This window comes from Plectropomus leopardus, chromosome 3, assembly GCF_026936395.1.
Source record: "Plectropomus leopardus strain MGB_pleo_1.0 chromosome 3, ASM2693639v1, whole genome shotgun sequence".
Lineage (NCBI taxonomy): Eukaryota > Metazoa > Chordata > Actinopteri > Perciformes > Serranidae > Plectropomus > Plectropomus leopardus.
In genome coordinates, this window is record NC_142178.1 from 35,510,161 (window position 1) to 35,535,712 (window position 25,552).

General features: G+C 38.8%; 1 protein-coding gene across 2 annotated transcripts; it reads left to right on the forward strand.

Annotated features, from left to right (window-relative positions):
* The first annotated feature begins 9,347 nt into the window (after positions 1-9,347).
* c1qtnf6b (C1q and TNF related 6b) lies at positions 9,348-25,333 on the forward strand. 2 transcript variants are annotated; one of them, XM_042485400.2, is made up of 4 exons: positions 9,348-9,440; positions 10,408-10,537; positions 15,905-16,097; positions 23,594-25,333. In XM_042485400.2, exons 3-4 carry the CDS (start codon positions 15,917-15,919, stop codon positions 24,139-24,141), a joined length of 729 nt encoding a protein of 242 aa, XP_042341334.1. In that variant the 5' UTR covers positions 9,348-9,440; positions 10,408-10,537; positions 15,905-15,916; the 3' UTR covers positions 24,142-25,333. The 2 variants fall into 2 exon arrangements, with proteins under 2 accessions (XP_042341334.1, XP_042341333.1); XM_042485399.2 differs by lacking the exons at positions 9,348-9,440; positions 10,408-10,537 and adding an exon at positions 11,253-11,395.
* The last annotated feature ends 219 nt before the right edge of the window (positions 25,334-25,552 follow it).

Below are 25,552 nucleotides of genomic sequence, written 5' to 3' on the forward strand. Positions count from 1 at the left end.
TACAAAACATTTCACTTCTTCTCCAGTGCATGTTAAATGAAATGGAAACTAGATGTAGAGAGTGACAGGTTTATGAAAAAGACATGGGACGGCTGAAATTTTAGGCAGTTGGTGACAGAGACTATATTAGAACCCAATTTGCTAGAAATATCTATATTTTAAAGCCATGTCACAGTTTTTTTGCACTGTACTTCTAAATGTAACTTTTTGTGCAGAGCAAAAATCACACAAATTAACACATTTCATTTTCATTCTCTTTAGGTTGAGGATGGTTTTTAAAGGTATACTTTGTGCCAATTGAGCACCTTTTAAATACAGCAGCCTTCCTGATTATTGTTGCTGACCTTGGCCATGGTGTACCCATTTTCTGGTGGCTACTTCCAGGAGGATAATGCCCATGACACAAAATCAAATAATCTCAAACTGGATTTTTTGACAATAGGTTCACTGTGCTAAAAAGGCCTCTACAGGTCACCAGATCTCAACCCAATACAGCACCTTTGTTGTAAAATGGGAGATTGGCATCATAGATGTGCAGCTAATAAATCTGAAACAACAGCCTGATGCAGTCATGTTTGGGAATGTTTCCAGCACCTTGTTAAATCTATGTCATAAAGAATTCAGCCAGTTCTGAGGGAAAAGGTTGGTCCAAAGTGGACTACCAAAGTATACCTAGTAAAGTAGCCGGTAAGTGTATATATGGTAATATTGTCCATATTTCACAACCTAGTCTCACTCCAAAGTTGTCACAAGCTGACAGTCCATCAGTGACCTTCCATGTCAACCTATGACCTTCTAGGTATCCTTGGGTCGTCAACCCATGATGTTGCGAGTTTGGAGTGAAAACAGGTAGGGTAACCAATCTAAGTAGCACAAATGCACTCTTAAGACAGGTGAGTGGGGGGATGGATGGGTCCCACAAACAATGGACTTTTGTGTGGGAGTCCAGAGTTCATGTCCCATGTCTGTGCACTCTGTGTGGGTGTGTGTGTTTTCTACACATTACCATGTGCCTCTTTTGCCTTAATCTAAACATCCATGATTTTGGTGCCTTATTCCAACTACCATGACAGTCAGCACTGTTGTGTGAACATTCGTTGACATAACTGTAACGGACTGTGCCATCTCACTACATGGATTTTTCTGACATCACTGTAGTGACATCCCAGAAAATGTCATAGGTTGACATGGAAGGACACTGACTGACCGTCACCGTGACGGGTTCGGAGTGAGACTGTGTTGTATTTCATACTTTGATCCAATGCAAAAGGTGCTTTGTGCTGTTCTACAAGACTTGAACATGCAGAGAGGGGTTAGGCATACCTAAATTCTCATGAGCAGTAAACTTCAGAACACCAAGAACCATTTTTTCATACATTTGCAGGAAACTACAGGTTAGTGAGCTCATAAAGTACTTCAACAGACAGAAACAGACAAGAGGCCAATTGTAACTCAGAGTCACAGAGACAAGTAAACTAAACAAAGGCACACAGAAAGAAACCTTGGTGTATACAGTGGGGGCCAGAGCTAAGTCTGTTGCAGTAAATCAGAGTCATTCAATGTCATGGCTGCCGACTGAAGCTCCACCGTCGCTGAGTGTGTTTGTTCTCGGGAGAAATTCAAGGATGAAACAAGACATGTATTCAAAGTGCTGATAAGAGCTGGAACCACATCGCACAACAAAACTTTGATATTGAACGATTCTGCAGAAACTGTATTATGGTCAATGAGAATGAAAATGAGAATGTTTTTGAAAAGTCAGTATGGACACATTGCATCTACACTATGGTAGAGGTTAAGCAAAGAACTCAGTCATGTAAATAAACTATGATTGAGCAATCAAAACAACAGGTAAAGAATTCCTTTTTTTTTCTTTACTTTGCATTTGACTAACTGAAGGACACTTCTTCCTGCTTTGACAGTGAACATTATAAACGTAAGTTGAATGCTGCAATACAGTTCAATATGAATGAAGTTCTTATTGTTTGGACAAATGTAAAATAAAGGGAGATAAATGGAAAAAGTCAAAGATAGAAAGACATAATGACAATAATGGATGAAAAGAAGCAAGTATGTATATAAGTACATCTTTATGCAGTCACAGGATACTTAACAGATTCAACCAGCTGTGTATCATAACAATGTGGGTAGTATGTGTAAATAAACTGATCAATTTCCCTCCATCTTACAAGCACCCACACCTCTCTGCTTGCATTTTTGCTGGCTTTAGGGCTATTGCTCAATATACAGATTGAACTCCTGCAATTTTGCATGCCTGCAACCACAGATAATAAGAATATAGGAACAGATCAAGAAAGTCCTGCCCCTCTCTCTCTAGTACAGTTCAGACTCAATCAGAATTATTTGGTAAAGCTAGGAAGTGCTGATTAAATATAAACCAAAATTAATGTATTGCCTGTTTTTTGTATGAAAGCACATATTAGTGCACAGTTTGGCTACAATATGATATATATAATATTTCCAGAGCCATAGTGTTTCATTGTGTAAAACTAAATGGTAAAACTAAGCAGTGCTGATCAAATATGAACCAAGATTCTGTTACTGTGTTTCTTATTTCTCCCATCAGAAACATATTTTAGTGCACTGTTAAACTGGAATTTGAGATTGCTTGTTACCAGGCTGCCGCCATATTATTTCCTGTGTCAAAACAACCAAGCTTACATTATGTCACCCACCAACAGGAGCGTGGATAGTTCCCATGCTGCGCAGTGCATTCTGGTAGTTGTAGATTTTCAAACTCTTGGCAAAAGCGAATTACTTCATCTCTTTTCCCCCATTTTCTCAGGTCCAGCACCAATTTCAAAAGTATTTGCATCTTTTTACTGCAGAGACAGACAAGTGTTATGAAAAGACCATATTTACAGCAGTGAAAAACTTATTTAAGGATCCTCAATATCTGATTTTATATCTGTGAAATCCTCCTCTTAAAAACTTTCCACCCACCAGTGTTTTTTCAGATGAAGTTCTCAAGCAAGAAAAAAAGTCTTTGAGTTACACATGCATGCACCATTTTAGAGGGAGTCTGACAAGTGGAATTAAAAAAAGCAATGAAATGTGTTAGTGTGTGTGTTTCTGGATATTTGTGTGTGTTACACCCATAACTACACTCGCACATGTGCTGCGCCTCTGCAATTAGCTTTACACGTCACAAAGGTAGCTCTCAGCTTTTAGCTAATTTATTACTCTCAACCATGCACACACTCACACACACACACACACACACACACACACACACACACAAAGGGGCAGGAGAGGCATTCAAAAGAGACAAAGTAAAAGAGAGAAAGACATAATGCAGTGACATATAGCTCACACTACCTTCCCTCTAAATCATCACACACACACACAGCTAACTCCCCCAGTCTCTCCCACCATCTGTCTCATCTTCTTCCATGTTGAGTTTCCACAGATGGGACCCAAAGGTGTCACACAGAGCTGGGAGATGATACAACAATGATAAAAAAAAAAAAAAAATCTGGCAAAGATGTTGAGAGGAAAAGCGGAGCAGAAAGACGGAAACACACACAGAACAAAAGACAATGTGACAGAGGGACAGGCGGTGTGGTAAAAGTTTTATATTCATACAGGAGGTACCAGATGGATTGTGAATACTCTGATATGGGAGTCGCTTGGAGGAGCACATATTCACTTACATCACTCTCAAATGTATTATGACAACGGTTACAGGGAATATTTCACCACAATGAGAGTTACATCTGTAGCTCACAGCTACACTAGGCAAGATGTTAAAGGGGAAGTGCAACAGTTTTTATCAACATGTACAATCAAAAACCTTGCACACTGTGTCTGATGCATTTTATTGATCGATTTGTTGCAAAAAATTGCAATACACGACAAAAGGGAAAAACATGTGCCCCCCTGCTTCTCTCTACTGGAGTTAGCTCCCTAGCTGTTTCCAATCTCCCACATTTGGCATTGGCACCATGGCTCCCTGAAAGGACTGAGTTGTTCTCATGGGTGGATTACTGAAAAGGACTACCGGGAACAGGTCCAGGGGCTATGATGGCCTTCACTTGCAAAATATCACTTAATTAACATTTATCTGCCAGACAGAGACTCAAAATGACTATAAAGAAATGCAAAAAAGAACATAATGAGAAAAAAGCAACTACAAAGATACACAATGACCCACAGAGACAAAGATAAAGGGCAAAACAATCACAAGGAGACAAAAAATGACCACAAAAAGACTTAAAATGAACACACTGAAACACAAAATAACAGCCACAAAGCAACTACAAACAAAATGAGCATAAAGAGACACAAATGACTACAAAGAGACACTAAAAAACTACAAAGACACACAAAATCACAAAGAGATGCGTAACAACTTTAAAAATGAGAACATGTTGGAGATCACGATGTTTTCTCAGGGAGTGTCCACGCTCTTATTCCTTCTTCATGCCTATTGCCACACTCAGAGAAAGACTGGACCTGCTGATGATGGAGATTGTCACCAAGGTGTCCAAAATGAAGCTGCGCAAGCATGTGAAAGCCCTGGTGTTTGAGCTGTGCTGTAAAGACTTTTCAAACAGACGTTTTATACTGATTCCTTTCACATACACATCATCATTTGATCCATTGTTAATTTGAAAAAAATCATTTAATATTGGTACCACACACTATAAATAATACAGCCTCCGTATTTACTCCCTTATCTGTTTTTACAATGAACTGATCAGCTCAGCAAACTGAATGAACAAAGACATGATGAGTCACATCTGCAGCCAAGTCATGCAACACCCTGATCCTGCCTGGCCTGCTGTTAATGATAAATATGCATACATGCACAGTATAGCTGGAACCCCATAAGTAAAAGGGGAACTTTGGGGAAGGGCAGATTGACTTGGAACATATGGAGACCAAAAGCACAAAAGTACAATGATTGTAGATGAAATGAAAAGCATTTCGTGCCAAACAGGCATCCTCTGTAAGGAAAATGTATAGTAATGCTGGCTTTGAAGATTGCTGGTTTAACTCACAAGCCCGCTGGCTAAATGTGGGCTGAAGAGTGAGTGAGTGATAGCAGCCTCTTCTCCTTCAATAATTAGTGCTGAGGCTCTTTTTGAGCAATACACCCAACCCTGTGCTCTCCTTTTTTGATCTTTTAGTGTCTCTTGTCGTTTTGAATTATCCTCAATAGAGTCAGAGAATGCAACAGAGCCTCTGAAGTTCACAGAGTTTTCCAACTTTTGAATTGCTGTTGAATTCCTGAGGTGAATCTGCCGGAATAAACTTGAAATGATTCTTCACTTTAAAAAATTAAACAAAGATTTCAATCTCTATCAGTTCTTAGATATTTAAACAACTACTAGGATGAAATTTTGCACAGGCACATTCTTCAGATGATTTTTATTCTTCCCAATTGGATTTTACCATGGAGTTTTTTTATGCACTTTTATTTCTCTTATCTTGTCTTTTTTTTTAAATTTCATTTTGTTGAGTTGAGCTGAGTTGCCTCTGTGTATGAAATTTGCAATATCAGGCTGTTCTCATGCACTGGTCGTAGGTATATCAACAAAAAGTAATGCAGAAGAATTTGTATAAACAAAGTTATCTCGAGCCAGTGATTACTGTATAACTCACATAATGGGGAAGGCAGCCAATGAAATCACAAGAGTAAAGAAGGCAGTAGAATAAAGAGCAAAAGTTCTTGTAACAAAGCAGATTGAGGTTGTGGATGGGTCAAACAAAACAGGACTTTCCCCCAGAGGACCTACGTTCATCTGCAGGAGACTAGTGTTTGTCTCCGATGTGATACCAAGTTAGTTATTTTAAGAAAAGTTGCCAAATTTCCTTTCCTAGACCTCACTTATGTAACTTTACTTGCCTTAACCTAACCTACATAACGTAACGTCACTTAAGTTAAAGTGAAAATTCCCAACCATGCAACTTTTCCTATAGCAGACAAAGGTAACATTACTCGCTTCATTGCTAAGCCATGTAACTTTACATAAAGTATGCAATGTAAAATGCCCAACCATGTTTCTTTTCCTAAACCTAGACTACATAACTTGCCAACAGGTTCTCATACCAAGTTGTAACATATTGCCACTTTTCAGTGGAGTTCAACATCTACACATTATGCTCCAAGTGTTCTTCTGTGTCTGCTCTTTACATTTAAGGATGCCACTACCATGATCTTGACACAAGCACATAGTGGGATTATCCTGCGCAAAGTTATGTTTAGGCCACAACATAGCAACCAATATTAACAAATGCACATGCTGGTACAGACTGTAAGAATTAAGGTAAGGAGGCACTTGGTAAGGTGTAGGAAAAAAATCCATTACATTCAGACATGCAGCAAACAGCGGACTCCTGCATGAAAGTCCTGGGTCTGTCGGACCCATCCATAGCACCTCCTGCCTACCTTATAGGCACCCTTGCCCTCTGCCGTGCTTCATGCAGACGCAAAATTTGGCTTTTGGTGTTGCGATCTTACACCGAAAGCACTGTCAAACTGTCAGTATTCGGGTATAAGTACGAGTTCGGAATGAATATGAGCTAATCTTTCCTAACCTACGTAACTTTACGTTAAGTAATGTCAGAATTCTCAGTTCAGTTATTTTCCTAAACCTAACTTTGCCTAAAGTATATAATGTGACGGTGCCATTCATGGGATGGTTAGTCAGTAGCTATCATACAGACAGTTGTGTAAGGACACATTGGCTCTATAGATGAATTAGTCTTTCTTTCTGTCATATCCTGTCATGTAAATGGCACAAAAGCCCCAACAAAAGAAGACCGCAGTCATAAAGTGTGAATGTGGGTAACTATGAGAAGGAATCAGCACCGAATTAGAGAATGTGTATTTGTAAAAGAGAATTGCCAAAACCCAGGGTGTCTCTTTGGGCACCTACTGTGGGGAGAGCATGAGCCACTCCCTGCACATCACAGGTCTGGACGGCCACAAACTAGAACAAACAACTTTAAAATCCAATTTATAAACGCTGCAGATCTGATGAGCTGTGACAGACATGCTTGTTATCACTGCTTTCTTTTTTTGTTGTTTTTGCACTTTTTATTGCTCATTGTTCTACACTTGATGGATTAAAGTTTTCTTTACGTGAATATGTGTGAAGGTTTTATGCCTTTCTGCATAACTGCCTCCAGTTTGGCACAAATCAAGCACTGCACTCTTGAACTTGTGTGCTCAGCAATGCTGCCAAAATAAAGGTGTCTAAATAAATAACAGTTTTCTCATGGAATTTTGCTGAGTTTGCAACTACTGCTTTGTTTGAGCAAATGGTTGTGTTTAATTATGCAGATTAATATTAAAACAAGGTTTTAATTTTTTTATTTCTTCTTAGGCACATAGATCACATCAACACATACACAGTGCCACATAGTCGATATAATCATTTGACAGTTGTATAGTGTTATTAAGTATACTTGATGGCTAACATTGTCCCTTTACAAGGTCTTCTCCAAGGTCTAACCCTCATAGAAAGTAATACAGGACTTGATATATTCATGTTATACCCTGTGTGTTTATACCACATATCTGTGTGTTCATCATTGTGTATGTATCTAATTTAAACCAGCTGTTTTCATCCAGTAGCATCAGTAGTCTGCACAGCACATTTACCTCCTGACCTTAGCCTAATCCTGATTTAATCTTTACCCTTGACCCAAATTTGACTCTTTAACTTTCAATAGTCTCTCTACTCTCAATGTGTAAGATAGAGGGAATTAGTGGCATCTAGCGGTGAGGTCTGCAGATTGCAACCAGCTGAAAGTTCTCCCAGTTAGAATGCCTCCAGTGTTCATTGTTCAGAAGGTTTTTACCGGGAGCCAAATTATCCACAGAGGTCTCTTCGTCTACATAACAAACAGACCAGGTAATTAAAACCGTTAAAAACACTGAAGAAAGATGTTAATAAATGGGTGCTTTTCTGACAGTCTCTTCATGAAAAGGCTGGTAATCCAACATGTTTTCATCCCAAATCGTCACATATTGCCACTTTGCAGAGGACCTCTGTGTCTTTATATTGTGCTCTTAGTATCCCTCTGTCTCTGCTGTTGACATTTCAGCATGCCTACTGTGATGTCAACAAAAGCACATGGTGGGATTATGCTGCATGTGGTTATGTTTATGCAACAAAAGCACATGGTGGGATTACGTTGCATGTGGTTATGTTTACGCAACAAAAGCACATGGCAACCAACTGTGGGACATCAAAAAAGCTCATGCTGCCACAGATGGTTAGGATTAGGCCAAAGAGGCACATGGTAGGGTGTAGAAAAAATCATCACATTCAGACAGGAAACAAAATACGCACCCCCACATAAAAGGGTTTACTGGATCCATCCACCACCTCCTGTGCCTGTCACATGGGGACCTCCATGCTCCTGATATTACATCATTACTGGCAGCATTTCAATATGACACCGCCAAGTGGCGTATCATACAGCCGTGAAAGGTGGCTTCTGGTGTTATCTTACACCGAAATGACAACAAAAGTCCAGAGACCATTTAAGACTGAGACAGTCAGAATGTCCAGTTTTCTTGCAGTTAATGCTTTGCAGCTTCGAAGAATTATCATTTGCTTGCTATATCTCATTTTATATCTATCACTCTTTGATATGTATTAAATCAAAGACTGTGATTTAGAGGTAGATTAAGGGAATCATCAAAATAAAAACAAAACTCCAAACACCCAGAAATACCTCTTGATAATAATGTAAGATCAGCTAATGGGGGGGGGGTTTCCATTTAATAAGCATACTCGTGGGAAGTCAAACAGGGACAAAATCCCTCCTTTGTAGTGGTCTTGCCCTGGAGCTCACTTCAACTTAGCACTTAGCACTTTATAGGTTTAAACGCATATGGAAGGATGTCTGTGATGGTAAAACAAAAAAGCTAATTATGTGGCAAGCAGACCCCGAGCTGCCTCATAAAGACCATTTGTTAATGGCTGCACTTCACCAGCTCTCTGTCTCTGTGAGTTCCTGATGCATGCATCAGTTCAGAGTCAGCAACCTGAAAACAGTCTCCAAGTCTATCCACGTAACAAGTTTGTGGATGATGTCATAGGTTTCTTACCCAAAGTCTTCCATCATCTCTCATGTTTTTCCACTCCAGTCAAAAAATGACAGCAACATGCGTTTTTAACCTTTGCATCAGTATGTTTTTGGTTGATGGTATCTTAGTGGAGCTCCCTCTCCCAAATTTCCCATGCTCTATCTTTGCCCCACTTCCACAGCCCTCCCTCTCCTCTGTGTGACTATCCATCACGCAGCAGAATTTCCTCCCCTCCCTCGGGGTCCTGGCTGTGTTTTGCTTGTTCTGTTTCCTGTCGGCCTGCTCAGCTCGGTGAGAAACCAACCAGATGCCACAGAGGTGAAGAGACAAAATACAGCAAACACATGAGGAAGACTGAAGTCTCTGTGTGGTAGGAGCCTGTATTTCTATATTTAAGACAACATGTACTAACAAAGCTATAAAGATGAGGAGGCACGAGTTATTGGCAACCTCTGTTTATGCAATAAATTAACAGTGACACTACATTATTTTGAGTAATATCTGTTATTACAGTGCATGAGTAAACCATATAATAGGGAGCTAAGAAAGGCCTCTGATTCTTAGTGCAAACATCATTTGGTCAAACCTGATGATTTGGGTTCCAAACTCATATTTTTCTTGACACCTCAGGGGCTTTAATTGGTCAGGGTTTGATTTATAACTTGTATTTTCAATTTTTGCCCCAAGTTACATTGTTTTTTTGTTTGTTTTTTAAGCTTTTAAATTTGGGTTCATTGATTGCTGCAGCACTACTTGAGACTCAGGTCAGGTAGGGAGATAGGGAGATATACTGTCAGAAATGTAAAATAACATAACATCCCTGCAAGGAAAAAAAACAGCCAAAAAACAGCTTATGCTGGTAGATGGTTTTAGTTGGTGTTAGCTGGTTGAAGATGGTCCTGACCTCATTTTTGCTGGTCTTTGGTTTAGCTGCGTGGGACACCAGTTGGACATGCTGGTGTGACCAGCCTGTCAAGCTCGTCATGCTAAAGGGGTCTTTGATGGTCATTTGCCAGTTCATTGTTTTCATCATATAAAAAATATCTTTAAGCGCATCCCATGACAGTAGACTTAACTGATTTATGCCCTTTGCTTTTCATATTGTTACTACTTGATCATTTAGTTTCGTTTTTACAGGAACTTCAACGTATCAGCTAGAGTGTCCATCACATGCTGGTATGACCAGCTAAACCATCAAAAATGATGCCAAAATACACCTTAAACTGGTCAAACTGGTTTTTTTTTAGCAGGGAAGTATGTTTGGTTTTGGTGTATAAGCAGTGCTTTTTTATATTTCGTATATTGTCTTATGGCAAACTGGGCCTCTGGGCAACCAGGACTCCCAGCTATTAGATCCAACGACGTCTGCTGGATTCATTGCCGGCACATCTGGAAAAGAACACCATGTGTTTCGGAGTGGATCGTTCTCTGAAGCTGCCAGAATCTACAGATGGGATGTAAAGTACAGTGAGTAAAACATTAACTTTAATTCATAAAAAAACTACATTCTGCGTGGGAGGAACAAACACAGTTTTATGATCTGTATCTGTTTAACTTTATCTGTATTACTCTTCAAATTCATTTTTCTTCTCTATTTCTTGATCTTCTTAGCCAGATTATCTTGACAGGGTCTTTTACACCGAGAGAATCAGATGAGAGCGCTGACAGGGATGACAGCTTTATATAAATGACAGCGATATAAAAGAAGCTTCTCCAGCATGAATTAAGAAGTAAAGCAGGAGTTTAGGAGAGGTCATGTAATGTACTTATTTTTGGCATGCAGAATTGGAAAGCTTGGGTCAAATTTTAAAAAAAAGGAAAAGGCGGTTGTTAACAGTCCAGTATCTGAGTCACGGACACTGAAAATGTGGACAGAGGAGAGAGAGGGGAAGGGAGAGTTGACCTGAATTTCTGTTTGGGTGGTGACAGCTTCCTCATGCTCTGTGTAATAAAACTTCTGGATGGAGGTGCAGCAGTCTCTTAAGTAAGAGTGATGGCTGTTTTGGGAGGGTGGAGTACAGGAGATGATCACAGGAGGAAAAGGCAAGAGGAGAGGAGAGGAGAGGGGGGATGCAAGAGTGGTAGAAAAGCAGTGTTGCAGTGTTGATGTTCTTTGATTAGGGAGGGAGTAAAGGTGTGTGTGTGTGTGTGTATGTATGTAGAAAGAGAGAGAGAGAGAGAGGAGGGGAGAGTGTGTGTTTGGGAGAGAGAGAGAGAGAGAGAGAGAGAGAGAGAGAGATTGCTCCTCAGTAGTTCCTCCTCTCAGTCTCACACCAGCAGCAGTTTTCTTTTTTTCTCTCCTCAGCTTTGGTGAAACTCCACCAGGTAAGAAAAGCGACCAGACACTGACACGATGTGACAACGACTTCATGACAATCCGTCTTGCGACTCTGCAAAATAATCCCCAGGAGCTTAAAAAAATTAAAAAAGAAGAAACAGCCGGCGGCTCGTTTGCGTGCGTGCAGAGACGTGCAGGATTCTAGAAGTTATTCACTAGTTGCCAACTCAGCAGCAGATTTTTTTCTTTTTGTAAAGTTACCCCTTACATCGCCGTGCACGGTTGAACGCGCGCGCACGGTTGCACGCGCCGGTTTACTGACACGTTTCTGACTGTATTTGTGTGTAAGTGTGTCATGTCCTGTAACTTCAGTGTGTGTGTGTGTGTGTGTGTGTGTGTGTGTGTTTGTGTGGTTTATCCGGACTGCAGTTGCATGCCAAACTGATACGGCGTTGTAGACGTGGCTGCTTAAATGGTTTCATTATGACTGTTGCATGTGTGATGTGATTGGATTATTATGAGGCTGTGAGTGTTTTATAACAAGCGTGTTATCATCATGATCATGGCGCAAATTGTGCGCACAGCTTTGGTTGGGGGGTCCTGATGGGGTTTTTTGGTGAGGAGTGGAGGAGGGCTGATGAGGTAACATGAGGTCATGATATATTAAGTTTGGCTTCAGCTCACCTCCTGTCAGGTATCAGGGAATATCAGGTTACCAAACACACACTGTGAAATCTGTTCAGTCTGGAATTAGGGATATAATCAATTTCAAGGATGGCTGAAATGATTTAAATGTTTGTTGTTACATTGTATTCTTATCACAGTCAATAGATAAAAGCTTCTTTTCCCATACAAAAGTAGTCTTTCTAAAAGTCTGTTGAAAATAAACACACTTGCCAATACCTTAATGTGTCACAAACTGATTAAAAATAAATCATTAGGCAGGTTTCAATTACAGATTTGTGCAAAATTTAGGCAGTATTTTCAAAATGTCGATAAAACACAATTGTGAGATGACTGCGTTTCCATTAAGTGATGTTATGCGACTTCTCCTTTCATGATAACATTTCAAGAAGCATGGCGATGGATGTTCAAAACATCAGCAGGTTTATTTCTGTTGCAGCCCTGGCACTAGCCGCCATTATTGACAGTCGAAGGCGACATAGGCATGTTAGGTGAGCAATAGTGGAAAGGCAAACCCCTTATACATGGGAGCAGCCACATATGAGGGATTTCTGGGGGTTGATAGTTCATGATTTCACAGAAAAAGTGTGTCTTCAAAACATTGAGATGATCCGCTCAACTTTTGAAAAGTTATGCGATGCAGTTCCTGCTGACAAACGCATAGCCATAGCATCATGTGACCTTTAGAAGCAAAAAATTTTTCCATTGCAGTTTTGCAAAAAAAGTGTAATAACCTGAAATACCACTTCTTGCAAGAGTGAAAAAACTTTTTGTGATAAATGGGAGTTTTTTCTAAATTGGCATGTTTCCTTTAGGCATATTTTATTTTCACAATTTCAATTTTGCACAATTTGAGGGTTAATGGAAACCCAGCTATTGATGTAGTGTGTTTCCCTGGCATGAGGATACTGTACAGTATATGCTTCATTTGAGTCATGTAGGGTTTTATTACATAAATAAAAACTCACTAAAATTAAAAAAAAATAAACAACTCACTGGTGAAAACAGGTACAGGTGGCATATGTGATTGTTGCAATCCTAATTTTTTAGCGTCACTACAGTGAATCTACAGTTGACAGTTATCCTAATAAAAAGCAAAAAAAATGCAAGTAATCAGTTATATTTTATACACAGCATAATTTTTGCCCTAAAGTGAGGTTTTCTGAGCTGTTCTGATGTTTTCCCCTTTATGTCACAAATGCTTTACTTTAGTTTGTGTTGTTTTGATCGTTTTTGTTTTTGTGGTCATTGTAAATAATCAGGGACATGTGGGTCAAGTACATTAAAATGATGAATCTGAACTAATATTTCAAATATATTATGTAAGTGAGGAGAAATGTAATCTCTGACATCTGGCTGGCTGTGACAGTTAGGCAGATTCAGATAATTACTGTTATGGTTATATTTTACTATCAGCTGTTGGATAAAAATATCGTGGTAGGCAGAGCTCCAGTCGTTTCATTTTCTCACAGTCATGCTTCATCCATCATCACAAATCCAGTTAAGATTCATCCATCACTGTAAAAGCCCTCAGGAATCTCTCTGTTATCTCACTCATCTTCCTCTCCAATGTTTATTTTTTCTCCCTCATATCCGCCTTTTGTTTGCGTTTCTCTTCTTGGTCTTGCTTTGCTGAGGATTTGTGTTATACGTGTAGATTTCAGAGGCTAAATGTAAGGATGTATGGCAGGAATTACATAGAGACAAACAAGTGGAAGGAAAAGAGAAAGTGGAAAACTGGGGTTTACTGTAGACTGAAAAGACAAAAGAAAGGAAAGATGGTAAAAGCTGGAGAACACAGAACAGAAAGACAGTGTTTTTCTGGCTTCTTGTTTTGGTTGCATGGTTTTCAAATTCTGCTCTCATCAACTGTTTCCCACAGCACTGCAGCTGTTTCAGCAAATAAACATATACCCACCCACCACCAAACAGACAGACAACATTAGAGACTAGTGAACATAGTCGAGCATTTGGAGATATTTTGGTGGAAAACCAAAACAGAGATAAAAGGAAAGATTATTGGATTTATATGGCAGGTGACCAGAAATTTGACATCAAGATAAACATAAATTTGCAACTGTTTGCTAATATGTCATTCATAAAAATTTTATAATACAGTAATAAGTGATCTTTGTTAAGTTCTTCTGCCCTGTGTGACCAAAAAAAATGAATCAATAAAGCTTTGTTGTCAAATACTTGTTAAAGGTGTCTAGAACCAGCACAAGAAAACGGATGTCACTCCAGGTTTCAAAGGGTTAAAGAAATACTAAAATGTTTTCAGACAGTTAGTTTTATGCCACATCATATGGTCCCTCTTGAAACAGCAGGTTTGGAGGCTATAGCCCTCTGAGGATTATCCGTCCTAGAAACATATGCATTTAGTTTACCATGAGGCATTTTTGGTAAAAGCATCAACTGAGTGCCATGTGTTTTGTGTTATGTTATTTTACACACAGATCTACTATAAGTGTCTTTGTAAGCATAGATTTCGCCCAACAAAGTCTCATTATTATTAAATACAACTTTAAAGCTTTCAGGGAAATCAAATAAGGCAATCTACTATATTTTGTCAAATTTAAACATTTCTTTTTTTTTTGGTTTGTGGTGCAGACGTGTATCCGAGAGAACAAGTAGAAAGAACTTTGTATGAGATTCAGCAGTACATATGGTCCTTGGAAATGTATGTGAAAGCTTCTTGCTGTGAGCTTATGCAGTGAAAATCAAAACACTGCCGATGTTTTCGCACCCAATCGAGTCCAGGTGTGCACGTGTGTATGTACTGGAGGCCACGTAACTCCCTTCATTTTTTCCCCTCTGCAAATCTATAGCTTTTCTCCTGGGGTTATATTTATTAATCCAAGCCCTCTGGATCCCACATGAAAACTCTCGGGTCACAAGACAAGTTGTCATCTGTGGCTTTGACTTTCATCCCACTGCTTTTCATGTGCTTGGAAGTTAAAGGGAAAATACTCCCTCAGATGTATCATGAGTGTCATCAATCTGTGGTGTTCAGTGTATGCCAGGAGTTATTTAACTCTGACTTGTGGTTTACTATTTTGATAAATCAGCTTCACTTACATTGTCTTGTCTGATTAGTTGTTTCCTACATTTCCAAGACGCCTTTAAACTGCAGATAAAGAGCTTGACAGCATGCTTAAAATTGTATATACAGGGACATATCCATGACTTCAGCTGTACCTTTTACTCTTTTACGGTTCTACCAAGTCCTCAGGAACAGCGCTGGGCTATGAAGCCAAATTGACACGAGTGGCCAAATGTGGAATTACAACTTCTGGGTTTGTCACATGATGCCATGGGCCCCAGACGACTTTTTCCCATAAACCTACATTGCGAAAATGACGTCTGTAAATCAATGGATGATTTTTTTTAGCATCACAACCCTGCAAAATGGCTTGTTTCACTATCAGGATTTGATTCATTCAGTCTGTTAACATTTCACAAGTCTAGAAGAGCTGTAAAATTTAATTATTTCGTCCACATTCAAGTTAACGGAGCACTGAACCGGAAGTTAGCCACTTGGCCACTGAGAGTCTCTTGTGCGCTTGTACTATGGTCTGGGTAATTTAATACTGTGGAAATAAAGCTTTTTCGGTTTCATGCACCAATGAATGGCCCTTCTTTAGCCTGAGTTTTAGCTTGTTGGACTTTGCAAAAGTTCCCTAAGTGCACAGACTAAAGAAGGGTCTCATCATAAAGAACAGTGTACAATGCAATGGGTTTGAGAGTCACATAGATCCACAATTCCCTGTCTTTAATATTACTTCTCAGGGACATACAGGCAAATAGACATTCAACTCCACCTACATATAACCTCTCCACTCTTCTTTCTTTCTGTTTCATTTTACTCCCAGTTTGTGTTAGCCATGTTGGCGGTGTGTTTGAGGCTGCTTTTGCTCCTCCCGTTGGTTTGCTGCGTCCCGTCTCCCTCCAGACCTCCCTCCAGACTCTGCAGGAGATGCTGTGACCAACTGGAGCAGCCAGCAGCTACAGCCCAATATCAGATGCCTGAGGTCCGCACTGTAATCAACATGACTATCCTCAAAGGTAACAGAGCCTGGATTAACTTCTGTTTGCTACCAAGTACAGCAGAGTTGACTTGTACTTCCTGTCTGTTTGGCAGTTCCCCAACTTTCTGTTTCCAGATTGTCTTCTGATTCTTGTAGGATGTAATGGTTAGTCAACCTTTGCTCATTTCTATGTCTTTTAGGTACCAATCTTTTTAGCAAATGTGGTTGCATATTCATTCACCCAAAACCATCACTCATCAAATATCTGTGTTACTATCTCTCACTTTGCTTCAAGCTCCATTTACTAAATCAGATCAGAGATTCTGCTCATCCAGATGGCTGTTTGTCTGGAAAGGCAACTATTTAATCAGAAGAGTAATCATGTATGTTATAATGGAACAGTGCTGCAGAAATATACCCATGCATTGATTGTTAAGTGGAAGTGACATACCAAAATGAGATTTGAAAAGAAAATTAAACACACACATTTCACAACCTGGAATCACTTAATATTGGACCTCTTTGTCATAGAAAATGTATATCAACCAATAAGTTTATGTAAACTGTTAAACTGAAGAATGACATTTTAGTTGACAAAGTAAAAACGTGTGTATCCACAAAAGAGAAAAGTGTGTGCACTGTGGATTTAAAGCTCTAAAAGTTTCATTATACCTCCATGCTGGTAATAGGCATTTTTTTGAGCTGTCCATCTGTATGTTCCACTGTTATGAACATAATATTTCAAGAACGCCTTCAGCGAATTTGTTTACATTTGGCACAAACTTTCACTTTTACTCAACGATGAACTGATTTTGGTGGTCATGGTTAACTGTAAAGATCAAGGTAACTGTGACCTCGTCTGTCTCATTCTTGTGAATGCAATATTTCACAAACGCCTTTTGAGAATTTCTTCAAATTTGGCGCAAAAGTTCACTTGGAATCGGTGGCACTAATCTTGGATGCCCACCTTGAAACTGTGCTGCTTGAAGAAATTTTGCACAGACATGGATAAAAATTAGAAGTGCAACATTTCAATGAATTTGGTATGATTGAAGGGTTACCTTTTTCAGTCTACAAACCACATAAAAACACTACCAAAACATAAGATGGATTACAACTTCCTGGCCTGACTCAAGCCCTCTGGTCAGGTCTGAAGATAGGAACCATGGGGACCTGATATGACCTCTACTTGTTGCACATGATTGACTCAATCCCATGCACTCACAGCGAGCTTTGTCACTGTAGAATTGGTGACAGCTTGAGATAATAATGATGTTTATGCATTTGTTTGCCCTTATTTGTATGCACAAGTGTGTTAGCCCAGGGGAAACACAGAGAGATAGAAAACTGTGACAACAGAAAAGGGATTAAAAATACAAGAAATTTTTGATATCCAAGAACTGCGAAATCACAGCTGGAGAGGGATTTGCAAGAACATGTGTATCTAATATCAGAGCCTTAGCAGCCAACTCAACCAGAGTGATCCAAACTATGTGTCATCACACTTTAGCTGCTCGTCCTTTGATAACTGAACATGCCAAGACTGTTCTGACCTGCCATCAACCCCCGAACCAGTCCAACTGTTGAACCGCGCAATTTTTTCTTTTCTTTCGTCTCACATGCATGGAAAAATAATGCATAGACACTGGGGATGAACAATTTACCAAATTCAAATTGCTACAGAATTTTCAATATTGCAACCTGAATGGCTACATGTTTACAAAGATGCTTTTAGTCATGTTTTAATGTGGTTGAGCCATAGTCAGGGTACACTTAAAACAAGGTAGTGACAGGCTGTGCATACATGGGGGTAGATGGACGCGGGACAAAGCAAGACACACAACATACAAAAGATCAGGCATAATAGTGTTATTAATATGCAAACCAGTTGTTTTACTGTACAAGAGGTGATTATTGAGGGTTCTCATCATAATAATACACAATAATGAATGATACAAATTTTGAAAAATACAAAAAATAAAGAAATACAGTACATTTATTCAAAGTTTTATTTGTTTCAAAACTGACATGAGATAAGTAAAGATTCATATTTATTTTTCAATAACATTTATATAATTATACTGATAATGATGAGGATGGAGGATGGTAAGGAACTTTAAAAAAACAGTATTTGCCATATTGGTCTAAAAAATCGTAATCGTTTTTTTTTTTTCCCATATCATTTGGCTGCAATAGACATAGTTTTAAGCAGTGAAGGTCCGTTTATACTGCAGAACAACCCAAAACTTTTCCACAGATCAAATCAAAGTAAATATTTGATGTGTTGGACACAGTTTGCGCCACAGAATTTATTTGTGGCTAAAGCAGCACTTTCCACTGGACCACACAGGCCACATTCAGGTCAAAATGTTTCATTGGTGGGAAGCCAGGGAGGGATCATAGGGGAAAAACGGAGCTCTTGCGGTCCGTTTTAAAAAATTCAAGGTCAAGGTTTGATAACGTTGATGGAAAATGCAAAAAAGGGCTTTTGATTGTTGCTCTTCTCTATAAGTGAGGCAGTGAAACAGTATACAGCGTTACTTTCCTGCAGCTGTGCAATAAGGGAGGTCTCAGCAGACACTTTCACCTGGCACTGAACTTGCATATGTGGCAGGAAAGACAAACATACAAATACACAGGAACACGTGTAGTCACACACTCGTGCATAAAGCAACACACTAACCTTTATGCAAATCTAGTTGTGTTTTTGGAATAATCACAAATAATACACACAAACTCCTTTTTCCTCTCTGTGATGCTCTGACTCACTGACTGCACTCTGGAAAACAATAAAGCCTGTTTGCATTTGGTCCCACAAAGCTGTGGTGATTGCATTTAAACACTGTGACCCACAATCAGACAGTGAGCCAATTTCAATTTTAGACAGCAGTCAGCCAAATTTCTCAAAAGAAACCAGAACCCACAGTCACGGACAAAGGCTATTCTGCACCCACATAGTTGACATCACATCTACATCCTCAGGATTGATTTCTATTTGCAGCGTGTAAATATTCAGATGGTTCAGATGTTTGTTTCAAGTACAGTTGTGATACATTTAGATACTCCAAATTTTGTCTGAGATTTTGCCTTTGCAGTCTGGACCTCCTGTTCTCATAATATATAGAATCTTAAGATATCTGTCCTGTGCATTCATTCACCAGGGTGTAAAGTATCTCTTCATTACTTAGGTTTGCTGATACTAAATTTTACAGGTACAGTTCTTGCTCAAACATAGTCATATCGAAAATACACATATCCTGGATGATTTTATTCAATATTCTCAGGCTTTTACTCCATATATTCCAAATTTCATTCTTTATTCAAGTTTCATTCTGAATATTCTGACTCTCATTCCATATGCTCAGACTTTCATGCTGTATATTCAAACTCCAATTCTATGTATTCCAATTCTGTTCAAGTTTCCTTCCATATATTCACATTTTTAACCTATAAATTCAAGGTCCATTACATTAATTCAAACATTCAGACCTTAAAAATCCACTCCATTTATTCAAAGTTACATTTATATATTTAAGGTTCATTTCATATATTCATACTTTCATTCTATATATTTCAACTTTCATTTTTATATCTATATCCTGGCTTACTTTAATTTATTTAAACTTTCATTCTATTTATAAATATATTTCAGGTCCATTCCATTTATTCAAACATGCAGTCCATATATTTAAGACCTGTTCCATTTATTCAAACTTTCATTTTATATACTTATGTAAGGTTCATTCTGTGTATTGAAACTTTCATTCTATAAATTCTGATTGTTATTCTGTCTACTCAAACTTCAAATTATATCATGATATAGACTATAGTTATACTGTAGTTTTGTAGTGGAAAAAAAAGGTTTGACTCGTGGTGAACATGAGGTTGTTATTTGATTTTAGGACTAAGGACTAATATATGGCCCTGTAGTGTAGAGGTGCTGCTAAGCTGCTGCTGGTAGAAACTGCTGTTACTCTCTTCATGGCCCTCTGTGTGGACACTGGTCACAGCTGGACAGATAATTTTGCATCTGAGGACCACTGGTGTTTACCTCAGGTCTCCAGGAAGCGAGGGCAGTGCTATGGCTCCTTCCTGTGTGGTTTACAAATCCCAGAGGTGTTTAACTTGTAACTGCATCCATACTTTCATGGCAAGATTTCTCTCAAAGACTTAAACAGATTCATATTTTGAAATATTTTGAAATTTGACAGCCATCATGGAGTGTTAAATTTTGCCCAGTTAAAATCCCTGTCGCTGACTTTTCTTCCAACTATATATTAGGGCTTTTCGTTTCTCAGTTTATTCACTCCTGTTTATCACTGAAGGAATGTTTGCATAGCTTACGGGCCTTTTTTTTTATTACAGCTGCTTCATACTGATATGGTGGCAGAGCTGACGAAGTCCAATAAGCAGTGTCACTCATCACTTTCGTGGCAAAGAGGTTTTTGTGTACTTTGAACAATAGCAAACACATCAAATGTTGACTTAAGCAGCAACATTTCAGTCAGGAGTGGTGACAGGAAGACATACATGAGCCTATTTATCATTTTCAGAGCTTGCTGTCAAGTTGCATAGAATTTCAAAATCCAGACAAACAGAGTTGGGTTGTTGTGGCAGCAAAATGGGACAAAAACAGAGTTACTAAGGGCAAACACTGCCAACTAAAGTTAAACATTGTCACTTGTGAAGTGTAGTATATGCATGACATGTTTTGGAGTAAAATTAAGTAAGGTAATATGTGGAAAAACTTAAATTCGGGTGCTTCAGGGGCTTATTGAATGGTTAAATGGTTGGTTTGAAAAAGATTTGTCTTGTGTTCTGGCTGTCACATTCACCAGATCTCAGCCCAATTGAACACAGAGATTTTGGGTTGGCATGCTCAGACTGGGGTGTTAGCGCTCATGTGTTCCAAGCTTCTTCCATTTAAGCAATTTTCTCTTGGCCTTTAATAAACTAGTATTTCTTTGCCTTTTTAAGATCTGTGCCTCAACATTGTGTCTTTAATCTCTGCAAGCAGCTTCTTCCACCTCATGTTTCTTGCTCTAATGTGCATTGTCAGCTGTGACACCCTTATATAGACTGGTGTGTGCCTTGCAAACCATGTCCAATCAACTGAATTTGCCACAGGTGGACCCAGTCAAGGTAAAGAAACAGCTCAGGGTGAATCAAGAGCAATGGGAGGCACCTGAGGTCAATCTGAAGTGTTGCAGCAAAGAGTCTGAATTATTTCAATGTGTTATTTTAGGTTTTTATCTTTAATCAATTTGCAAAAATCTCTAAATCCTGTTTTTGCTATGTTATTGCAGGCCAAGTGAGTAGATAAAAAGGAAAATTAATTCAAACAATTTTAACATAAGGCTGCAATATAACAAAATGTAAAAAGAGTTTAGCAGTTTGAATACTTTCTGAAGGCACTGTATGTAAAATACAGAAGTATCCGCTGCAGAACCACCAGACTACAGAGCAGCTTCTTTCCCCAGGCTGTGACACTCCTTAACTCCTCCTTTAACGTCAAAAGATGTAGCAGGGTTTAGGATCACCTTTAAATTTCATTTCTTCTTAAACTACGTTTAAGAAAAATAACAATAAACTTACCTTGTACCTTGTATGTATAATCTGATCAGTCAGTGCTTGGACACCAAAAGCTCTTGTCTATATCACTCCTGTTTGATAATCAATAATCTCCTAAATGTCAACTTTACATGGGCTAAAAAATACATACATTAAAAAATACATACATTAAAAATACATTTTAAGAAAGAGTTTAGTTTTCAGGTGTGTGACAGTAAATTATTTCAGGAAATCCAGTGGGGTTTAATATGATTCATCTAGCCTTGGAAGTAAATTTCAGAAACACTCACAACAAATTTGTTTTTTTGCTCGGCAACAGTGTTTCGATCAGTTGATCGTGGAGTATATCTTATTCATGGGTTTGTCCTTTAGAGTTAATACCCTTTCATTTAAACCAAACTTTAATTGTCTTGTGTAAGGAGAAAGTATTTGTAGAAGGGAAGCTTCTTATTAGAAGTTACATTTATACCTTCCCCAGCCTGGAACAGAGATTTTAACCTTTAACCTCTTACTTTATTGTTTGATCCCCTTTGGCATTACAGGATCATCTAGCAGAAAAGCTAAACAGATTAGACTAATGTTATTGTAGTCCCTGCTGGTCCTCAGTAGAAGCCAGTAAAGGTCGTGGATTATACAAAAATAGATTTTGACTCAGCATTTTAAAACTCTTGGCACCTGAGCACGTTTTCCAGACAGATCCTCCTTACACATTTCTGTCAGAACATTTTGTCTCAGTCCATGAGGAGCATAAAATTAAGATAACTACTGGTTCAACAAAATTCTTTCAGGTTTTTAAGTAAGATGTGGAACATTAGAGTTGAAAGCTTTGCTGCAATTTGCTTCAATTACTGGAATTGGTAACCATTATTAAAAACAAAGAAAAAACTCTTGATGGCATTGTGTGCATGTTAAAATAAACAATCTGCTTTGTAACAAGAGCCTAGACCTGTTGTTTACTCAGTAAGAGCTGCTATATAGACAATTTGAGATAAAATTATGTAGTCTGGACCAGCCATGATTGTGAATGGCCACAATGAGGACTAATTTCCCTCTCAGCTAAATTAATAATTTAATTTAAAAAAAAAAGATATTAGTGTTCTAATTCTTCCTCTGAGAAAAAGAAAGTTAATGTTAAAACATTAAATTGGTCTGATTTACATTCAAGATAAACCGTTGTGGAAGAAGTACTCAAAGTAGCAATACATTAACATTAAAAATACTAAATTACAAGTAAAAGTCCTGCATTTGAATTCCTACTTAAGTGAATATGTAAATATCACCAGATGTAAATGTATTTGAAATATCAAAAGTAAAATGCTTTTAACAGTGTGTTTTATTATCTTATTAGATAAATAATCTTTATCTGTCAAGTAACTAGTAGCCTGCTCTGTAAGGAGCAATGTTCACCACAGTGATTTTTCCTGAGTCCAGCATATTTTTTCTTTGCAAAGGGTGCCAAATATTTATACTACCAAAGCCAGGAGTGTGACGAAGCACTTAACGTCTACTCTGCACTGGGTGCTGCATGTTTGGCTCTTGTTTGGTTGAAATAAATCCTTAATTCATCAAGATAGATGTAAGAAAACATGCCATTATTCCCCACGGCCCTTCTCTGCCTGCTGGCCGCCAACTGTTTACAGTCCTGTAACTTCTCCCTTAACCACTAGGTGTCAATGTGTCTCTCAGCTCAGGTGCCTGTTCCACTAATAGAGACTGGAGACTAAGCTCTGCTGGTGCATGCTGTGCACTACTTACATTAAATTTAACAGAAAGAGGAGTGCCTGTATTCATGACTGTATTGAAAAACATACTTTTTGGATTTCTAAATACCCTGGTATACCTTAGTACCTCGATAACCAGTCAAGCCTATTACTTTTCATGACATAGGTTAAATAAAAAGAAAGACTATGCCCTTGATGTTTGTTTCTGCGCCACTTACCTGTGTTTCCTCTTGTCCACCAGGTGATAAAGGAGATAGAGGCGACAAGGGTACACCAGGCAAGCCCGGTTTAGAGGGACCTCCTGGCAATCGAGGACCCATGGGCCCTAAAGGCTCCAAAGGCCAGGCAGGTGCCCCAGGAGACGCCTGCAAGATCCCCCACTCCTCCTTCTCAGTAGGACGCCGCAAGTCCCTGCACAGCGTGGACTACTACCAGGCACTGGTGTTTGACACAGTGTTCGTCAACCTCCACGGGCACTTTAACATGTTCAAGGGCAAGTTCTACTGCTATGTGCCGGGGATCTACTTCTTCAACGTTAACATCCACACCTGGAACTTTAAGGAGACCTACCTCCACCTGATGCATAACGACAAAGAGCAGGTGATCCTGTACGCTCAGCCCAGTGAGAGGTCCATCATGCAGAGCCAGAGTGTCATGATGGACCTTGCTCTCAACGATGAGGTCTGGGTCCGACTCTACAAGAGGGAGAGGGAGAATGCCGTTTACAGTGATGATGTGGATGTTTACATCACCTTCAATGGATACCTGGTGGCACCTAGCATCCAGTAAAAACGGGACAAAGGAAATAATGAGAGGCAAAATCCCTGGCTCGGATTATTTGTCTTCTTGCCATGGACACTGCTTTATGCCAAGAGAAAGAACTTACCAGAGGACATTACAAGTATGGTGCTCATTAAAAAATCCCTTTCAGCCTAGAAAGGGTTGTACTGTGCTTCTAAAATGAGGACTGCCCAAAAAATATTAAAATAAAAAAGGAACAATAAAAAAGAGACAGGTAGCACAGCACACAATTAGGAAGGAATGTTGAATTTCTCCCTTTGCACTTTGTACAAAGTAAATCTTTTTTTCCTACTTCTGTGCCGTGCTGCTTTTCTTCTTGGATCACTCCTTTCAGGGACTTTGTGTTAAAACACAAGTTGTATCACGTATCAGGAATCCTACATCTGTGCAATCAGTTATGCATCTGTGCTATGAATAGAGAGTTTCTGTCAGATTAAACTGTGTTCAGACAGACTGCTGTCATACCTTAAATGAACGTCTGTACCTTTCAGAAGAGCACTTGTCTTTCACGGATTAGTTCGCTCAAAATGCAAAAATCATATCTACTCATACACCCCTGATTGTATCTAACCATACAAATAGTCAGTGGTCAATAGTCTAATATTATCAGCCCATTAAATTACTTTTTTTCAGTTGTCATCTGTAGTATAGGTTGCCTTTTACAGTACATTTACGTTTGTTTTTTCTAAAGAAGTCTGCAGCAATAGCTGGAGTCCACATGCACAGGATGAAAGTTAGTCAAACAAACACAGGACTTTCCCTGGAGACATCTGTTCATGTCCCTTGTGAAACCCAAAGCAAATGTCTGACATACATAAGTTCACTTATGTATGCTACTTAATATATGTCACACACGTAAAGTTAAGTTAACTTAAGTAAATAACTAAAGTCACATAAAAAACACATATTTGTAACCCAATGATCTTTTCCTAACATAACTACTACCATTTCACAACATTGGAGATGCTTTTCTGGCCTACTGGCAGGTGCAGTTTACCCTGTCTAAAGTGTCTAAAGCATTATGATGGCAGTGATAAAAACGGATAAAGGATGTTTAATGGGCTGATAAAATTCGACAGAGTTGCAAATAATTGTTCATCTTTGAGATGTCTATCTCTGGTGATGCATTTACTTAGGGCAATAAATTGTATTTCAGGTCCACTTGGTCCTGTTTTCTTGAGTAACCGGGTCATAATTTCTGGAAAGAGACATTGCTATTAAGTTTTTCAAAATGTAATTTTTGGGGCTGTGAGCACCACAAGCTGAGTGCCATCTAGTTCCATTATATCAGAGAGAAAGCAGACATGTCTACAGCCAATATCAGCACTCAGCAGCTCACACCAAAACAATCTAGATCAATAATTTGCACCATATGTGAGAGCAAAAATACGTATTTTTG